This window comes from Anser brachyrhynchus (genome assembly GCF_964034855.1).
Source record: "Anser brachyrhynchus genome assembly, chromosome: 1".
Classification (NCBI taxonomy): domain Eukaryota; kingdom Metazoa; phylum Chordata; class Aves; order Anseriformes; family Anatidae; genus Anser; species Anser brachyrhynchus.
Window position 1 is genome coordinate 203,104,586 of NC_137694.1, and position 20,294 is coordinate 203,124,879.

At 37.9% G+C, this 20,294-nt stretch overlaps 1 protein-coding gene across 8 annotated transcripts in view; it reads left to right on the forward strand.

Annotated features, from left to right (window-relative positions):
• GRM5 (glutamate metabotropic receptor 5) overlaps positions 1-20,294 on the forward strand; it is a 289,524-nt gene that overhangs the window by 231,440 nt on the left and 37,790 nt on the right. For all 8 annotated transcript variants that reach the window (XM_080567411.1, XM_080567412.1, XM_080567416.1 and 5 more), the window contains 3 exons: positions 3,179-3,425; positions 8,926-9,094; positions 12,954-13,080. In XM_080567411.1, coding sequence (XP_080423537.1) covers positions 3,179-3,425; positions 8,926-9,094; positions 12,954-13,080 — 543 coding nt within the window. The remainder of the gene's footprint in view (positions 1-3,178; positions 3,426-8,925; positions 9,095-12,953; positions 13,081-20,294) is intronic.

Consider the following 20,294-nt stretch of genomic DNA (forward strand, 5'->3'; position numbering starts at 1 on the left):
CCCATAGGAATGCAAAAATTTTTAATTTCCTTTTTTACAAATTTGTCTCATATGGGAATTTACAAGACAGAGCAAAAAAGATCTTTTATAGATTTTGTTTTGACTGTGATCGAAAAATTCTACTATGGGTATTAAGAGCATGCATATGAGTTTCAGTGGGTGGATATTTATTCCCTGTCCTCTTATTCTTAGGAACTCCTCAACTTCTATTAGAATTTTACATTTTTCTTGATTAAAAATTTAATCAGTGCAGTCAATACTGTTGAACATCACTAGCGTCATCATCATTAAATTCATCAGTGCCACCTCTCAATCTCATGATGACCCTGCATCAAGAAAGGCTCTTGACTGAAGATAGCACTCATCAATAAATTTAAGAATGTTTGAGTTCCAGTGAAGATAGAGGAAAATAACACTTAAGTGAATAGTGCATTTAAGGCTACCTAAATCGTACTTTCTGTAGAGTCAGACTTATTTATTTATTTATTTATTTATTTATTTATTTATTTATTTATTTATCTGGCTGAGAGGCCAGCTCTTAACTTGTGTATTCAGACTTGTATTAAAACCACTAATAGGATCACTGATATCAGTAGGGTTATGTATATGCTTCTAGTCTGACATGCTTAAATACTTTGTGAAGCAGGAGTTGAAAATCACTTTCAGACTTAATTTTTGTTATTGCTGCTGTTGTTAATATTGGCATTTTTGAAGACTCTATTACAGTACGTTAAAAAGAAAAAAAATATTGTCTCATTTTTTGAGATGTTCACCTTAACTACAGAGTGTTGAGGTCATGTAAGCTGGCAGTCAGACATGGCAGGTTGGATATGCCCCTATGTAGCAAAATGGGCCAGATAACATCTCAGTAAAATGTTCTGCAGCTGCAGGAAGTATATTAAAATTCTCTAAAACAGCTAATTCCCTCACAACTCCATTGACAATTGCTAGCAGCCTCTACGAAGAGCTAAGCAGCCTCATTACAAATTATCAGGTGAACTGAATGAGATTCAATGTTTAAAGAAAGTCAGAATAATAATTCAATAAAATTGAAGCACAAAGCCCAGTGGAGAGTGCTACTGTAAAAATTTAGTTATTAAATTTTAAACAATCATATGCAATAAAGCAGCTGAAATATTGTTTCATAATAAATACTATTGCTGATGCAAATCTGATTCATTCTAAGGGCTACTATAATTAACTACATGGTTTGTGAGCTGTTAATTTTGAGGGTGAATAATTGGTTAAAACAAGTTTTGTGTATTGCAATGTAATGTGCTTGTTCAATTTTCCACTTAATTTCAATTAGTATGGGTTTTACATGTACTCCACTGTTGCAGTTTTTATGCCTATTATTTTTAATTAGGAAAAAGCAATACCTTGGTAGAACAGAAGAAACAAGCAACACTGCATGTTGTTTCCAAGTTTTAGTTCCATTACAGATGCTTCAAGCTCATATCACTTAACTATCTGAAATATTAATACTGCTCCTGAGGCTGACTAGAACTGGAACTGGGAGTGCCAGTTCCAGCATGAAGTAGAAGGAGAGAAGGGACCTCTGCGCAATGATTTTCAATACAAAGAATGAATCTTTCTTACTACTCCTGATGTTTTCAGTACTCCAAATTTTTTTCAGTAGTTGGAACTGCATTGTGATGTTATTATTCACCATCAAAATGTAGATGCACCTATTTTATGATGGTATCAGGCACTTGCTGGAGAGCCTTGTTCATATCCACAGAAAGTGCCTAGACATCAGATCAGATGCTTGTCTTTGGGGTGGATAATGGTACAGTAGATGTGTGCCACCCACAAAGCCATATATTAGTCTTCATTTCTTTCAAGAAACAATTGTCTTTACATCATCTTTTCATGACATATCTTGCTTCTCACATGTGCAGCTCCTGCAGCTCACATGGGCATGTGTAAGCTCCATCCCTGCCGCTTGCCAGTGACTCTTTGGGAGGGAAACTCATACAGTGGACAGAGAGGGTTATTTGTATTCCCTTTGCTCCTGGCTGCCCACACACAGGGCTCCCTGGGGACAGCTGCTCGACTGATAAAAGAAGAGCAAATATTCTAAAACAGACACTGAAGAGCTCTTTGCAAGTCCTCCCTTCAGAGCCAAATCTTTCCAGGTGCCTGACAAATTCCCAGCACTATTGATGAAGTTGTTTTGTCTCTGACTCTTGTCCCCACCCCCGTGTTAAAGATCTGGTGGCTGAAGTGCAGCTGGCAGATTTGCTGATGACATGTGAGACAGAAAACCTCCAGCCTACTCTGCCTTATCTGGGCTGGTGCTGCCAACAGGGTGAATAAGTCATTAATAACACTGCACTTAAAAAAAAAAAAAAAAAAACACCCTTCAGGGTGCTGCTGTGCTGCTGAGAGGATTTTTTATTGTACATCTTACAGAAGCTTAAGCAGGAAATAGAAATCCAGACATTATATATTAAAAGCCAAAAAAGTATGGTTACCAATTCTGTCTTAAGCAGACAGCAATTCTCTCACTTAAGAGTCATCAACTAGGCACATCATCAAACTCTTCATGGACATTTTAATGCATTCATCTGCATTGCGTCATTATCCTCACTTTGCAAATGGAGGGGGGCAAAAGACATAGAGATAGGAGAGTTATTAGCGTGGCAATCTTTTGATACAGTAAAGAAATTGTGCCAAGTCACTTTGTTCACACAGGATTGGTTCCCATATCTCTGAAATAAAAGTATTGTCTTCAAGGCCACTACTGGATATAACCCATGTTAGCATTTCTACCTCCAGTATTCACAAAAAGATTTCTGAGGCTTTAGAGAGATTTCTGAAGTCTGGGAGAAGTTCCTGGAATCACAGAAGGTTTATGTTATAGTTAGTGACAGACGCTTTGGAGTTGCTTTGAAGACGCTGTGGAGTTGCACAAAGAACGGCATCAGCTGGATAATAAAACATATAAAGGGAACCTGTTCATTAGTTCCTTTTTTCCTCTTTTTTTTTTTTTAAACAAACAAACAAAAAACAAACAAACAAAAAAACATGGTCAGTGCACATACTGAGAACAGCACCCACTATGAGCTGCTTAAGAAGACTTTTTCCACTATGAATAGCATCAACAGATGTCTAAGGAGCTGATTGTATTTCAACCCTGTGCACTAAACACCTGCTTTCTGATGTTCCCCGACAGGCCAGATGACTCTGAGGACGCAGCACGTTCAGGACTCCAAGATGGGCTTTGTAATCAATGCGATATACTCAATGGCATACGGCCTCCACAACATGCAGCTGTCGCTGTGTCCGGGCTATGTAGGCCTCTGCGACGCCATGAAGCCCATTGATGGCCGGAAGCTCCTGGAGTCCCTCATGAAGACCAACTTTACTGGGGTCTCTGGGGACATGATCTTGTTTGATGAGAATGGCGACTCGCCAGGGAGGTAATGTTAACATCCGTCAAACTACTTAAATACCAGACATGCTAACTGTACAAAGTAGATGCATTCACACGACATCAGAACTAAGATCTTACACTTTATTTCTCATATTTTCATACTTTCTGAGCTTATTTTTCCAAAATAACTCTTTTCATTAATGAGTAATTTTAATGATATCTAAATTAGGGTTGGAGAAGAGTTTTCAGGTACACAGTCTTCCCATGTGAACAATAAACCACGAGACTTTCAATTTTATTTTCATATACCATGACGTCCATCATAGCATTACCCTCTTCCTCTTTGAGTATTTAAAACCATGTGTTCAAGAGGTAAGCAGTCATTATTTGAATAATCACCTGGATATAGTTTCTTTATTAAGAAATCTAAACTATAAAAACCACATTGTATAGATTTATCTGGGATTTTTTTCCCATCTGAATAATTAAAAACTAGAATCATAGAATCATAGAATATCCCGAGTTGGAAGGGACCCATAAGGATCATCAAGTCCAACTCCTGGCACCGCACAGGTCTGCCCAAAAGTTTAGACCATGTGACTAAGCGCACAGTCCAATCTCTTCTTAAATTCAGACAGGCTTGGTGCAGTGACTGCTTCACTGGGGAGCCTGTTCCAGTGTGCAACCACCCTTTCGGTGAAGAACCTCTTCCTGATGTCTAGCCTAAACTTCCCCTGCCTCAGCTTAACACTGTTCCCACGGGTCCTGTCACTGGTGATAACAGAGAATAGGTCGCCTGCCTCTCCACTCCCCCTCGTGAGGAAGTTGTAGTCTGCGATGAGGTCCCCCCTCAGCCTCCTCTTCTCCAGGCTGAACAGGCCCAGTGACCTCAGCTGCTCCTCATTAAACTAAACTGAATTTAAACAAAGCTCATTTTGTTGATAATTTAAATATCTGAGAGTTTTGTTTGTTTGTTTGTTTATGACATACATGCAGTGTCCATATAGAAGTACATATTCAGAATAGTAATGAGATTTTTTTCCTAGGTTTCTGCCTACTGAACTGTCAGAAGATGAACAGCAAGTATGATAGCATTCAAAGTATATTTATTTATCCTTACAGTTCAGTGGATTGATTCCTGCCTCATTCACTACATTTATTCCAGTTTGACTGAAGCAGCCCTTTCTGTCTGCATTATTGGGAAATTTTTAAATATCTATGTGCTGACGCTACGTAAACAGATGACTAGCAGGAAAACTGTTTATCCTGTGTATTCATTATTTCAATTCTGTATTCTCCCAGTAATGTGAATTAAGACAAAATCATTAATTCCAGTGTAATGTTGGGCAGGAAAAAGAAATTCTATTGGTCACAATATTGCAATATTTCAAAAGTTTTCTGCAATTTCAGATTTTTTTTTCTCATTTTATTTGAAAAACTGTAATGTCAGCATTTTCCCCAAAAGACAGCAGGCCAGCCACCTACAAAACAGTCTGCTTTAACCAGTTCTCTGGAGACACATATTTCAGAAATCTTCATACTCAGACTCTAAGGAACTGCACCATGAGCTGGCAGGAGAACTCAAACACAAACTGGCAGAAATCCAGGAAAAATTTGGATGGAAATTTATTTTCAGCACTGTTTTGGTGAGCAAGGCTGTCTTCCATTAAACATTTCTATTTTTACAAATAGCTGAATTCTGAAGAAAAGTGCTCAGTCTGGATTTTTCTGATATAATATTTTAAAAAGACTTTTCTTAAAAGATTCCCATTTGAATTTAGTGATGTTTGGATGCAGTGGATTGCATCCTACCTTATTTCTATCCCTTTTTCACTCATTTCTTGCAGAAAGACTGAAGACTTCAGCAAACAAATGACATAGACCAAAGACAACATCTACATTTTTCAGAGACCTTTATCGTTACCTTTTCCTCATGTAGGCATGCATAACAATAACGCTTTAATTCCATTTGTTGCAAGGAATTTAACTGAATGTCTTTTGTCTCTTTATATTCAATATTAAATTCTAAGGAACAAGATGAAGGAATTATATTGTGTATAGTTATTTGCTCAAGGCACTGTAGAGCATCAGTGTTTCACTGTAGAGCATGGGTCCTCCGTGTGTGAGATACAGTAGTGCTCTGTCTACTCAAACTAATTAAATGTGTGAGGGGAAAAATGTACTCAGAACTTGGTCATTTTAGAAACGTGGGTCTTTGTTCCCTCTTCTCCTAAAATTGTCATGTGATTAAATCCAGACTATGTGCTTAAATTAGCCAACACTGAGTAAAAATTTACTGTTTAGTGTTTAAGAAGGGTTTGTAGTAAACACCATCTTTAATTCCCAGGTTTTAGTAGTTTCTAGTCATTTGAGCACTGTCAAATACTATGTGCAACAGCTGGGAGAGGGTGCAGTTGTACTGGAATGACTCATGTACCCTGTTCACTTTTGTTGATATCTGCATCTTCACTTTGTTAAACAGAAATTTAAATCCTCGCAGCTGTACTGTGGTGCTAGTGTTAAGCAGGGAAACACTACATAAAAGGCCTTTCTGACCTAGATAGCTTGGGATTTCAATTTATAGCAAAAGGGTTTTGATACTATACATCAGATGATTAATCTCACAAGATGCTTCCAGTCCTGGCCCTATTCCAAAATCTTTTATCTCTATGCTGAGCTTAAACAGATAGATAGTCTGGTGGAGAGATTGCTTTAGGAGGGACAGAAGGCATGGGAAAAAAAATAATAACAAAAAAAAAGCAACATCTATGATTTCTTGGGGAAATAACAACTACATGTAACTACTACGGAAATTCCAAAGAAAAAATTGAAAAGGCAAGAAAAAACAAGAAAAACAAGATGTTAATATTTTGGTTTTGCTACCAACAGGATAGGGATTCTCAGCAACTTCGTGGCACTTCTGATTTGAAACAAGTGTTTTGCACTGCGATTAGGGCACTGCTGGAAATGTGTTATTGCACCATCTGGTCTCTCCTGTCCTAAAGTGATAAACTGTCCCTGCGGTAACTCAAGAAAGCTCCAGGGAACCAGTGATTCATGAACTTCCACTGTAGAAATGGACTTCCTGAGTCTGGCTATTACTATCAGTCCACCGGCACTGTTCTCCTCAGAGGTCTTGTGAGAGACACTACACACTGAGGCAATAGGTTTATTTAATTTGTCAGGTTTCTTTCCAGTATTCCCCCTGGGATGTATGCATGGAACTACTTTGCAGCTAGTGGAGGGATAATTATTTTAGTTCCTGTGGTCTGATGAGCATTGGCAGTACTTTTGTTCATCTGCCCATAAAACTCTGAATTGACAGCTTTAACAAAACAACCCTCAGAGGAGTGTTTTGATGTCCTGACAATGCTGAATAAAGACCCCACAAGGGATTTTGGGCTAACTTTTGAGTTAGTCTGTTTATCCTTGAACAAACTGTGTCTGTGAACCTCAGAAAAAAAAAAAAAAAGTTTTTTAAACGTATAAAATCAACTTGTTTATTTGGGTTTGTGTATGCATTATCTGAAATAAATTAGTTTGTGTCAGCCTGGTATTCACTTCTCTAACTTTCACAAGGTAGCTGAGTCTCAAGGCTGTGGGCACTTCTTTGTACAGGATGGAAAGTAAAATACTCTAAATCTAGGATAATCATATTTTTTTCTTCCTAGCTATGTTATCTTTCATTTCCTCTTGTTTTGGAAAGATTCAAAACTCTCATGATATGGGTAACGACATATCGCTCATTCAGTCAGGCTCCACTGCCATTTTCTTTCACAGGTTGCTTGCATTGACTCCCTCACATAGTTTCTCCACTGAGGCAGTTAGACTTTATCTCTTTGTTTAAAGCATTCTAAGATCCATGGATAGAGAAGAAGAAGAGTTTTACTCAGAAGAGTTTTACTATATATATGCACTATGTCAGCCTCGGAAAAATATTGATGTTATAGCATGATTACTGCTTGCCAGCCTCAAAACAGTTACCTCAAAACTTATAAAAGATCCTTCAGTATCTTATTTAAGAGTCTGTATGATTTAATGGGTTGGTTCTTTTCATTATCTTTACATTGGGCTTCATAATGTGTGCTCTGACAATATCACTCTTAATCCAGCTCAGTCAATACGCTTTCTCCTGGGGACTAATTTTTTTGCCTGCTGCCAGGAAAACATAGGCTCCTCGCTTATGATTCAGCCAGGTTTTATAGGCCTATGATGACATTCATATTCATTTTCTGTCTATATTGTTTGTTTATTTTTCATCAGTGAATATAATGTTGCTTAGTGTGATTACTGCAAAATTCACTGAAAAGGAAGTAAAGAACAGATAACGTCATTACTTCAGGAACTGCCCAACTGTCTAAGCATGAATTACAAATAAGTGCCAAAAGAACTGACCTGTACGGCAGAAAGGTAGCCTGGTGTTCAGCATGGTAGTAGGAGGCTGGGGAATCCTAGGCTGCTCCACAGACTTTCTTTAGGACTCTGTGGGAGCTAATAAGAAAGTAAGAGGAAGAGGGAGAGGGAGAAATGTGAGCCTGAACACTGGGATCAGCTCTGGCTGTACTGTTAACACTTCTGTTAATAAAGGTCGAAAAGGTCTTACCCAGAAGCAGCCTAGAACTCAGGTACGAATAGTCTTTCCCTTCCGTACTGTATTCTATGAGGAATTAAACATGTTCTGATCACTGAGGTATTATTCGTGAGGTATTAAACGTGAAGTGGGTTGTGTGAATGGATAATAATAGCATTTGATGCTACAATGCTGTGAAAGAAAAAGAAATAAGGAAGCAGTGCCTCTTGGTCGGGTCTCCCTGAAGACTCCAGCAAGTCCCAGAGTCCTGGAGTCTGTGCCTGATGGATGATGCCTGATACCTCTCCAGGCGTCACACCAAATTGCATTATGCAGTCGAAGTCTTTTCATTCTGCAGGTCTAGATTGCTTCTACCTCACTTACCTGGCTTAATCTCAACAGCTAAATGGGCACTTGCAGACAGAGGGGAGCATTTGGTATTGGGAATCACCATCATGTGTTTAGATTTCTCTGCATCTGCTATAAAAGGGACCTAGAATAGCTGAGGTTCCCTACTTAGTACATTTCAATGCCTAAAGTTAGAGAGTGTGAATCTTGTCTTGTTTCATTGTTTTCCTTAAAAAAAAATAAACAGTCTAAAGAGCTCAGTCATTTAGCCTCTGAGGGTTCGGTGAATTTTCAGGGTCTCAGAAGAAAACAAATTAAAATGCAAAGGAAAAGAAAGATGGTGAAATCAAAAAAGAAATATATATATATATATATATATAGGGAGAACCTCAAGGGCAAGCATAATGCTGGAAATTTTTCATTTACTTTTAATGAGCTTGATGTTGACTGTATGGTGTTACTTTAACGTGAAACATTTTGTGATCATAAAATCAGAGAATGGTTTGGGTTAGAACGCACCTTTAAAAGAACATCTAATCCAACACCCCTGCCATGGGCAGAGACATCTCTCACTAGATCAGATGATGCTCTCCTAAACTCAGCTTATTTTCCCTTTGTGTTTCCAAAGATACGAAATCATGAATTTTAAGAAAATGGGCAAAGACTACTTTGATTATATCAATGTTGGCAGCTGGGACAATGGTGAGCTGAAAATGGATGATGATGAAATATGGTCAGAGAAAAATAATATCATCAGATCTGTGTGCAGTGAACCCTGTGAAAAAGGCCAGATAAAGGTAAATATTTTCTCCATTTATTTCAGTTGTATACATAGCCATGAAATTTGAAAACAAGATTTTCCTGACTCTTGCATGGAGACAGTATCATCTATCTTAATTAAAGTGTACAAACTTATGTATATAGTTCTTACTCGGATCATAGTCATCTCACTGTTTTCATGAATTGCTATTTTCTTGTACTCCTACATCTATGAACTGTTACCTTTTTTACACTTTTATTCCAAATGCTTTAGAACAGGTTTTGCTTTTTTGCTTGTTTTATTTTCTTTTATTTTGTTTCGTATTTTATTGATATCTGATTCATCAGAGTGCAAATCCCTGACTGGGATTTGTCAGTACAATTGCAGGTAATTCATAAATAATAATTGCTACTAATTCAGTGCTAGACTTAGGCACCTAAACTGGGACATTATTACTCAGACCTTACATCTGTGGTATCTTCAGAGAACATCAGTAACTACTGCTACTTAGAACTTCAGTAAAAGTAAGTAAATTTTAGTAACTAACTTTTATTTTTTTATTTTTTTTAAATCATACTTGTTTTATCATTTCCTTTCTTCCTTAGGTTTTAGATTTTTCCTTTCTCACTTTCCTTGTTGGTGTAAGGAGTGGGGGTGCACAAATCTGTCATATATTAATGGTACTCTGTTATTCTTGAGCGTCCCGTGACACTAATAATCTAAAAATGCTGCAAGTCCTTGGCTTACCTTGCAGACATTTACAAGAAAATTCATGGACTGAAGGGATGAGTAGGGACAACAGTGTGGCTAAGATTGGGGGGTGGGGGGGTGGGGGGGGGAAGGCAATTTTAATTTCTGACATTTCACTGGAAGATGAGCAGGGGCTGATGGGAGGCTGACCATGCTCTGCAACACAGAGGGTGAAACTCTTCTCAGTCTTGTACAGTTTTAGGACAGTTACCATGATTTATTCACTAGCTGGTCTTTGGCAGTCAGTAAACGAGTTTCGTCAGATTAAATGCATGTGTCTCCAGTGCATGCATGTAAAGTTATATGAGATTTTCAAACTTTCTTTATAGTCAGCGGAAATACGTAGATTTTTCAAGATCAGGAGTCCTCTCATTCTCAGTTAGGATTTAAAAATAGATAAGATGAATCTTGATATAGAAGCACTTGTTTCTTTTCACTGTCCAGCTGGGACAGTTGGTTCAGATAAGAACACACTTTCAGCAGACACATAAAGGAAAGTTGGATGAATTACACCCACAGTAATTAATCATAATTTTACAGCATGCTAGCCTGCTCCAGCTACAAAGACATATTTGAGAGGATAGGTATGGACAAACAGATATTATTTCAGAACAGGGTGGCTCTGAGATCCTTTACAATGTTTCCACAGCTCAGTTGATGGGAAGTGTCTTTATTAACCTTCATTAAGATTCCTTCCACCTTCTGCTTGTGCTTTCAAGGAAACTCCCAGGAGGATTCTTCTCTGTCAAGGCAGTTCATCACACACTTGTACATATACTTGAAGTCCGGTATCTGAAGTTTTCTTTATTCTCTGCTTTAGGCTGTTGACTATAAATCTCAAAGTTTATGTTACAGTCCTTTATCTTTATGGCCTTCACAGATGGTGGGGAAAGCATGACCTTGAGTAACTCCATGGTGGTTTTCTTACAGAATCTTGTGGGACAGAGTTATTATGGAGGAATTTGAAAGTTTCGTGTAATAATATGCTATTACTCAGCAGTATTTGGTATATCCACCTGCAAGACAGGATAACATCCAAACACAACCTAACTCTATACATTTGAAATAATGCAAAGACATACAATTATTTGAATAAGTACAGGTTCAAAGAATTAGACAATGAGAAGAAGAGGGTGAAATTTTTTTTTATTTTTTTTTTATTTTTCTTAAGGGACAGAATAGATTGCTTTATTGTTAAAAGTGTTCACACAAAAATGTTCAAGAAATGACCAATAAAAGGATGAAGAAGTAGTTGGCTAAATGATTATATACAAAATATCTGACGTGATTCTGAGTGGTTGAGAACAATTTTTTCGATTCCTAGAGAAAGATACATAATTACAGTTAGTGCTGGGAAAAAAATACTCAGTGTACTAGTTTTCTGTCAGATTTGTCAAATTCTAAGTCTTTTAGAAGAAATTTAAGAAGAAGTTGGTTTGTTGAAAAGTTTAATAGAAAACTGTAAATGAATTGTTTTGATTAAATTGTTTTAATAATACCATATGGTTTCTATTTTGACATTTCACTTTCTTGAGTGTATCAGACGGTGTAAAATGATGATTTTTATAATGCATCATTTACCAAAATATGTCTAAAAATTAGTACAAGTTTTCTGAAAATTTATTTTCCTGAACACAATATATTTTAAAAAATCACGTTTTTGGCTTTTTCTTTCATTTTGATCTAGAACAAATCCAAAGATGTGAATTTTTCTGGAGGATCAATATGCTGCTTTGCAAGTAGCTGTAGTCTAAACCCTTATAGAACAAATCATTTATGCTCTTGCTGCTTTTCTCCAAGTTCAGGTGATTTTTACCTCTTTTCATGCTCTACAATTTTAAAACCAAAACCCCAAATTGTAGTTTTCAAGTCCTCATGTTGCTGATGAAAAGATGCAAATTAAACGTTTTTTCACTGCTGCATTGTAAAAAGCAATATGAGCAATACAGTCCTTTTTGGTTACACTCCTTTGTATTTCATATATTGAAATTGTTATAAAAAGACATTTGGTTTTGAAGTCCCCTTCTAAATTAATCATTAAAAAAACAGCCAAAAAATGTAAGTCAACCTACTTCTTATGCTATAATTGGAACTATTTGTTTATAAATTGTTTGGAAAGAACAGAGAGACTGGGAATAATTTTTTTTTCAAAAGAAAGACATATTGACAAGAAGCACAGATGTTTTCAATGCCCAGAGATGATAAATAAGGATCTTGAAAAATCTGCATCTCAATCATGAGTATGCAATATCATTTGGTAGCAAATTATAAAACGAGAAATCAGGTCAGATGTTAAAATGGATGAAGATAACATTCTCACTCCTAAATGTTAATTAGAAATGCAGTAATCTAAATGATTCTGGAAGAGGATGCTCAGTTTGATGTTTGGAAAAAATCTGTTTTAGCAAATTACTCACAACTGGATGAAAAATAACCACCCAAAAATCTTTGGGTAATGAACGCTCAAGTTCTTCTCAGTGGTGCCCAGTGGCAGGACAAGAGGCAATGGGTACAGACAAGAACACAAGACATAAGGAAGCATTTGTGTTCTGTGGGGGTGACAGAGCACTGGCACAGATTGTCCAGAGAGGTTGTGGAGTCTCCCGCCTTGGAAAACCCCATGGGCTTTTGAAGTCCTGGGCCACCTGCTCTGGGTATACCTGCCTGAGCAGGACAAGTTGGACCAGATAGCCTCCAGAGAGCCCTTCCAACCTCAACGATTCTGTGATTCTGTTAAATAATGTTGCTGACATGATTCCCTGTATTGACCACAATGGAGTGAGTTATATGTCTTGAGTATCATGCATTGGTTTCTGTTTGCACATTGACATCTACGAAATTTTGAATTTTACTAATTTTCTTCAAAGAGAGGGAAAAATCACAGGTTGTGGTTCTGTAACCCCATCTATACTTTTGTTCAGTTGATGTTTTTTTTCTACTGGTACGTACATGGTGTGAAAACTGAGAACTTGGGTCATGGTTTTGGATAAGCAAGCATATCATGAAAAGGAGTTATCTTTAAAATAAAATTTAAAAAAAATCTCAAAAAAAATAAAATAAAATAAAATAAAGAAATCAGGGGTAGCAACAGGGGTAGCACGAATGTATATTTGTGTTGCTAAACCAAATGTTGATTTTTGTCTCAGGTGATCCGTAAAGGAGAAGTCAGTTGCTGTTGGACCTGCACCCCTTGTAAAGAGAATGAATATGTCTTTGATGAATACACATGCAAAGCCTGCCAGCTCGGCTCCTGGCCCAACGATGAACTTACAGGTAAATAGGTTATGGGTGTGCTTATGTTGTCAATTAAAATGTTCATCTGTTAAGCTGAAGAAACAAAAGCCATATATGTGAGTATAAGGACTGTTTCAATCAGATTGAACCAAGGGATAAAACTGAAATTTGAATTAAGACTGGTATTTGTCATCTTGCCTCAAGATCCAGGAGTCTTTCATTTAATTGAGCTGCTCTCTAAAGACATGAATTACTGGATCTAGAAATAAAAAATCTAATCCTGGTTTTGAATTCAAAGCTGTCCTAACACCAAACAGGGCATGAGATCATGAGCTTCATCAAACAGGTAGAAAAAATGAGTCATCATTGGAAAAGTTATTAAGGGAGGTCAGATTTTAGATGGTTTTATTTTCTTCCCAAGCAGGCACAAAAGAGGTGTGTAATATCTCCTTTCTACTCTGAACTAGTAGTTGCAGTTACTGCTTCTGTCAGCATGAGTGCTCCAAACAGACTTAGGTTTGCAACAGTCCTTTGTTCACCATGGAGTCTGCTAAAATATAATATTCATGTTCTCCTTTCCATGGTGTAGATCTCTATGCTCTTGCAGAATGCCAGTTTGCTTACGTCAGAGGCAAAATCGCTGTAACACTTGTATCCCACAGTCCTTCTTCTTTATAATTAGAAAACAGAATTTGAGTATGCAGACACTTAGAGCACACAGACACTTCAAAATGCTGTTCAGGGATCAAGTTTTCATTGTGACAGACTGTACAAAGGGAGAAGAGACAGGCTTTTTCCAGAGAAGCTCACAGACTCAGTTTACTTATTTCTATGGAAGAGGGAAGAAATAAATGAGACGAAAGAGAAGGAAGACAAAAGGAAAAACAGTGCTGGATGAATTTATGTAAGTGAAAGAAAGTCAAGCAAGGTTTGGCCTATAGATAGATTTTTATCAATGAAGTTAATTAAAATAATTCCCTGGTATGGAATATTACATTGTGGTAATACAAGCTAGGATACCTAATTACTGCAAAAATATCATTTAGTCATGAAACTGATAGGGGATTTATCAGAAAATTTCAAATATGAAACTTCCTTTGAGAAACAATCTTGAAGTAAGAAAAGTGAAATATCAATAAAATAGATTTGTAAGCTCTCCTCCAGCCCTGCTCCCAAAGCCCTGCCTTCCTGAGCCCTTGGCAATCACACAGATAATCCCTCTCACATCAGGGAAAGCTTTCTTATGTCATGGGAATGGTAAAAAGAAGAAAAAGAGCACTGACCCATGTGACCCTTTCTCCCAGTGCAGACTACACAGGGCATGGTATAAGCTCAGGTTCACATTCTAGCTAGGCCATCCATCAGAATCCAAGACTCATCATTGCAGGGACCAGGCCTGGTCAAGCCTGGTCAATTTATGAAGGTCAACTATTGCAAACAGTCAACTCTTCAAACACCAGGGCTCTTGTCTGACATGTGGCAGATCCCCTATCACATCTTTGTTTCAATGAGCACCTGAATTTTTACCCAAAGTAGATCAACTGGATCAGCAGCTGCTAACTAGGTTAGGAGGGAAAGCTCTAAGTGCTTTATCTGATCGGCAGAGGGTCCAGTTCTGAAACATGGGTGATGGGAACTGCCCGTTGATTCAGAGAATTTGGGGTAATTAGCATTTATGAACTGTGCATAAGACAAAGTGAAGAGAACAGCCACCAGGGTAGCCTTGGGGTTCAATGCTTTCTCCTGGTTCCCTAGGGCACTCAGGTCTTGGCCTCAGCCAAGGCATTAGTCTAGGCTTGTGGGAGGATTTATCTTTTGAAGATGTTACTTTGCCCTCAGGATGGAAGAGCAGGAGAGGGTGGCACTTTGAAAGTCCCTGTGGGATGAATCAACAGTTTTCTACCTAGCTCTGATTATTTTAAAGGAAAGTAGATATCTTTAGTCAAGCCAACTGCTTCATATAATACATGTGCTGCTACATTTTGAAAACCATTCATCTGGCTTTAGACATGCATTTTATGCCTTTACAGGGACCAAAGCTGATATGCACACATAAAACAACCTCCTGGACATCAGTGCCAAGCAATGCTCCTCAGCAGATCTAGCCCTTGCTCTTCAGCCAGGAACAAATTCAGCAGACAGTATTTGGACACTGAACCCCGCTAGGCTTCCACAAGTACTGCTGTTTGCATTCCTGGTAACAGGACACCCATCATCATAGCTTCATGGCTCTGTAGTTCCCATCTAAATTACTATTCACATTATGGCTGGATCTGGTCTTATTTAGCCTTGTATCAAAAACAGATTTTAAAAATTCTATTCCCAGTTTATCCATACAATATATTGAGCTGTATATTTTTATGATCATATTTATAGCCCCAACTTTTGCAGCTTGTAAAGAAACTGTCTCTCAGTCTAACCTTGTTTACAGCATAAAATTTAGTAATACATGTGAATTAAAAGTGAGGAGAGGGAGGTGTATTTTGTATTCTAGTTAGGAAATTTCCTGTTATTTTTACAAAGCATACACCAGTCTCCTTGAAATGTCCCTACATCTGATACTGCAGCAGTCTATGCCTCTTTGCTGCCAAATAAAGCCATATCTTAGATAAGGTTAGCTCCACAAGGCTACACATAAAAAGCTCATTGGAGTAAGTCTTCCTTGCACTGTCACTTTCATATGAGAGTCCTGGTTTTGCATCTCCAGTAAATATATCATCCATGCAACTGAGAAGGCTTTCAATGTGGCACAACACCTCATTGTCTGCCAGAGATCTAAACTTAAATAAAAACATTTTTGGAATGCTTTCTTGGCTCACACAACAAAACATTACTTCATCTTTCTTGTGCTCAATGGCCAGCATCACTTTTGTGCCACAAACATCAATATATAAAACATGTAATGGCTAGGATGTTGAACACAGAAAGGAACAGAGTTTAGTGTTGTTTTTTCAGCCACCTGTGGAATATCAGAATTCAGATGCAGGAGGCGAGAAGACAGAAAGGATGCAATATGTGTAGGAAAACAAAGTTATTCTCAGAACAGAAAAAGAGCTGTGAGATCTCAAGTACAATAAGGCTTAGCAAGTCCAAAGGGAAAGACAAGTGGGAGGAAGAGTTTTTCTTGATTAAATCAGTTACTGGAAAATATCTCCATCTAGAAGAGAAGCTGAGACTAGAAAGACAATGTTTAGCTGCCAATATTTTATTTCCTCTTAAATGTTTTTCTCATCCCTTGTGCACAAAACATTCCCCAGGGAGCAGGCTCTGCCTTGAACACAGACTTAATAATTCTTTTTTCCTTTTCTCCCCAGTCTACATATACCATCTCAAAATGAAATCCAAGTCCATTTCTTCCTCCTGCCTTAGTGTCAAGACGTATTTTTCGATCTACTGTAGTTCCCTTTCTTCCTCATGCATTGTGTTAAAAACACCCATACGTGACAGGAGTCCCTACTTCACACAGGAGTTAACTAGTGTGGCTGAGGCATATTCAATTATAGCAGGAGAAACTCATGGTTTGACGTCCAGAATTATATACCCACTTCTCCACTCTTCCTCATAGTACTTCATGGTGTTACTTTCAGAGCAGAAGGAAAAGAAATGAATGCTAGGTGTATTTAGATGTAAATTAAGGGATTTTCTTGACATCTCTGGTCCAAACCTCAATGCAATGAATTTTTCAGTAGTCTGATGAGGACAGCTTTTTGGTTCTCCAAGAAAAACAGCTTACTTTGAGGACATGACTTTCTGCATTCAGAAGGGGTAATTTGGGAAGACCAGACAAGCAAACCAGTAATCCATAGCTTTGTCAATGGCTGTAGGAACATCTTGCTCCAGTTATCTCTAGTGATTGTTTTAATGACAGTTTTAAGGGGAATTTGGGAGTGGAGGGAAGAGACAATTATTCCCTTTTTCTGTGATTCAGGGACAACACACAACAATAACAGAAACAGTTTTGTCTAGTAACCTCAGGGATAACAAAGAAAGCAGATGATATTAATTAAGTGACATTTGGATTATCTTCAGGCTGTATTGACATTTTCCTCACTCCTTGTGTACTCCAAATATGCTGGTTATTTGATTTTCTTAATTAGATTCAAATCAACATAGGAGCTGAAGTATTTTACAGTTCTTGAAAAGTTTTCTTTGACATTCATGGATAAGGCTATAGTCACAAAAATTATTGTGTTAAATTATTGTATTAGTTGTTAAATTACAGTCACAAATATATATTTTGCTATAGTCACTAAAAATTCTTACACCTGATAAGATGCAATATGCCCAGGACAGCAGCATTATTATCCAAGCTTCCTATTTGAAAGTGCCAGGTAAGAACTGGAGCATCCAAACAATCCCTGAACAGAAAGGACTGAAAAAATGACACCACCTCTGAGTGACACAGTCATCTCAGTGGGCTCTGAACACACTGGTTCTGTACCCTGTTCACAGCATGCTCTTTCCCAAGCCTAGACTTGCACTGGTCTGCACTGAGAAATGCAACGGAATGGCTCCCTCATCCTGGAGGCATTGCTTGTGCTGTCAGTGAGATCAGCAGAAAACAGGTAGCTCCAGGAGCTCCAGGAGCCCTGGTGCACACTGCCCATGGGGCTGAGGGCAGGGGCAATATTCAGTATTGAAATATGGCACATCGTTGCAGGGGTTGGCTGGTTCTTCCTGCAACCTGCCCATCTGGGCTGTGATGTGGGGGGGTCTGAAGCCTGGATGTCTCATAAGTCTGGAACCTGAATGAAAAATAACATTCATATCCGTGCCTGAAATATTTTCCCAAAGTAACTGCTTGTTGCTGTAAAATGGCTTTCTTCTATCACAGCTTGTAATAAAGTTATAACCATTGGTAATTTCAGCAATTGTCTGACAGTTGTGAGCATAAGGCAGAACACAATTTAGCCTGTGCTGACATTGATTTTTTTGTTGAAACATTATTAAGATCCTGCTTTTGATCATAATTACTAAGGCTATAATTCAGACAGAGGGTAGAGAAAGGACACTATGTTTAGTTAGGTTGATTTCAGCATTATAGATACACATCAGCAGAGTTAAAATCAAATTTTCATCCTGATCTTCCACGTCCTTTTCCTTTTTATTCCAAATGAAATGTAGCCATTTCCATAATTCCTTCTCACGTCAGCCTGTTGGGAAAAAGCAGATGAGGATGAGTTAAGTGTTCAGGTGGCAATATTATGACCAGGATCTCTGTCTGTCATTTTCTCACTTCCCTTGTCATTGGGTTTGTGGACTTCTCTTCCCTCAGTTTCTTGTTTCAGGTAAGATGAGGATTTTAGATTTTAGCCTATTTAAATTCCAAGTATCTAGCATGAGCCAAACAGCATTTCATGCCAATGTGAGCTGGTTCAAGAATGTTGAGCTTATTGAACAGCTCTTAGAGGTTCCTGGACTGGATGAAGGGGGACTTGTCAAGAAAGCCAGAAGGATCCACTTGTAATTGTTCCTTACATTATGGAAAGTTTGCTGATCATGACATATTCTGAACAAAACATTTAAAACTCATGAAGACAGCATTTTTGGGGGGTGAAATTTAAATCAAAACATTAGAGCTAACATATGGATGTACCAAATTGTTGCAATTCATCAGTTGTTCAAATCACTCTGCACATTTGTTATTAAGGAATCATTCCTCATGTGGTAGCAGAGAAACTTTAACTATTCATGGCCTTGCCTTTTGCTAGAATGCAGAGCTAAATCATTATAGTTGACTTGCTTGAAAATAAACCTGAGATGCAGAGGCCCCAGCTGTTGTAGTTTAGGATGTGACAGGTCCCAGCTTCTACTCTGCTGAGGATGCAGAAGAGACACGTGCTCAGTTCTCAGCCTCACCCACTGACCACACAAACCCATGGATAGTTTCAGTACATGTGCCAGCCTAGGACCTGCAGCAGGTCCTAGCCAACACTTGGTCACCTTTACATGCTCTCCTGTTTTAGCAACTATGAGAAGTCCCACCAGAACAAGACAAACAGCTATTGATTTTAATATTTCAAATTACTAAAGCTAAAGCCACCAGAAGTTAGTAATGAAATGTTAAAAATGTCCCCTCTCAGCATAGCATGGCATCAATACACTTTAAATAATGTATGCTAAGCCAGCCCTATGTGGAGAATCTTTTACACTACATTTAAACTCCTAATATTCATGAAAGAATCTGTGAAAAGCAAGGAAAAAAAACAAGTATTATGTTAAGGTGTTTAACTCACTGTCCAGGATGCTTTAAACCACTGAAAAATATACAAAACAGCAGGATTTGCTGCTCATTTTTCCTCTCCATGTGCAGAGTCAGTAAACTTTAGTTCATAACATTGATTTAAGGGATTTCACTGAATTCCTTTCACTTTGCAGGATGTATCCTATTCACAAACCTTAGTCTGTGATGCTTACCTTTAGAACTAGTTTAATTATATATTTTATATTGCCTACTACTAAAGTTATTTTCAGTGCTAAAATAATACAGGTTTATGGATGGTGAAGACACAGTAAAATCTCTTAGGTGTTGAGGCTGTAATAACAAATTAAAACAGTGTCATGACCAAATCCACAGAAAATGGGGACAATACTACAATGCCTCACATTTGTGAACTCTTATCCCAGATGAACTAATTTTAAAGCAATATGAAAGATCAGAAGTAAGTGATAAGTTTAGCTCTACAGGGAGAGCAGAAGACACTAACAGACCTATGATGGTGGTCAAGCCTTCAAGGGCTCTCATCTTATTTATGACACAACTTAGCCGACCCTTAAAGAAACTAGATATTCTTCTGGAATAACAGATTATTTTATTATTTTTTTTTTATTTTTTTCCCACCCAAGGAAATCTTCCTTATCTGTTATTTATTTATTTGTTTGTTTGTTTTTATGCTCCTTTTAGAAAACCTTTCCCTAGTGTGTCAAATAGGACTCTGACATTTTATATCTGCTTCTCTTGCTATTCACATGGATGTCTAGTACCTTGCTCCCACTGGCTATGTCTCTGGCTAGAGAAACATAGGGATAGTTTTATGTCAATTTTACTGGGGCTCTGGTCCCAGAAGCAGAACACTCCTGAGCACAGAGTACAACAGCTCTACACCTGCTCCAAATTGGACTGGCTCCTAACTGCCTTTCCAGAAGTGAAAGATTACCTTAGTACACTGCAGACGACAAGACAGGGCTGCTGGCTCTGTTCCGCCTGCAGTTTATGAGCCAGCAAGGAGAGAAGACTTTCCAGGTGCTTGGAG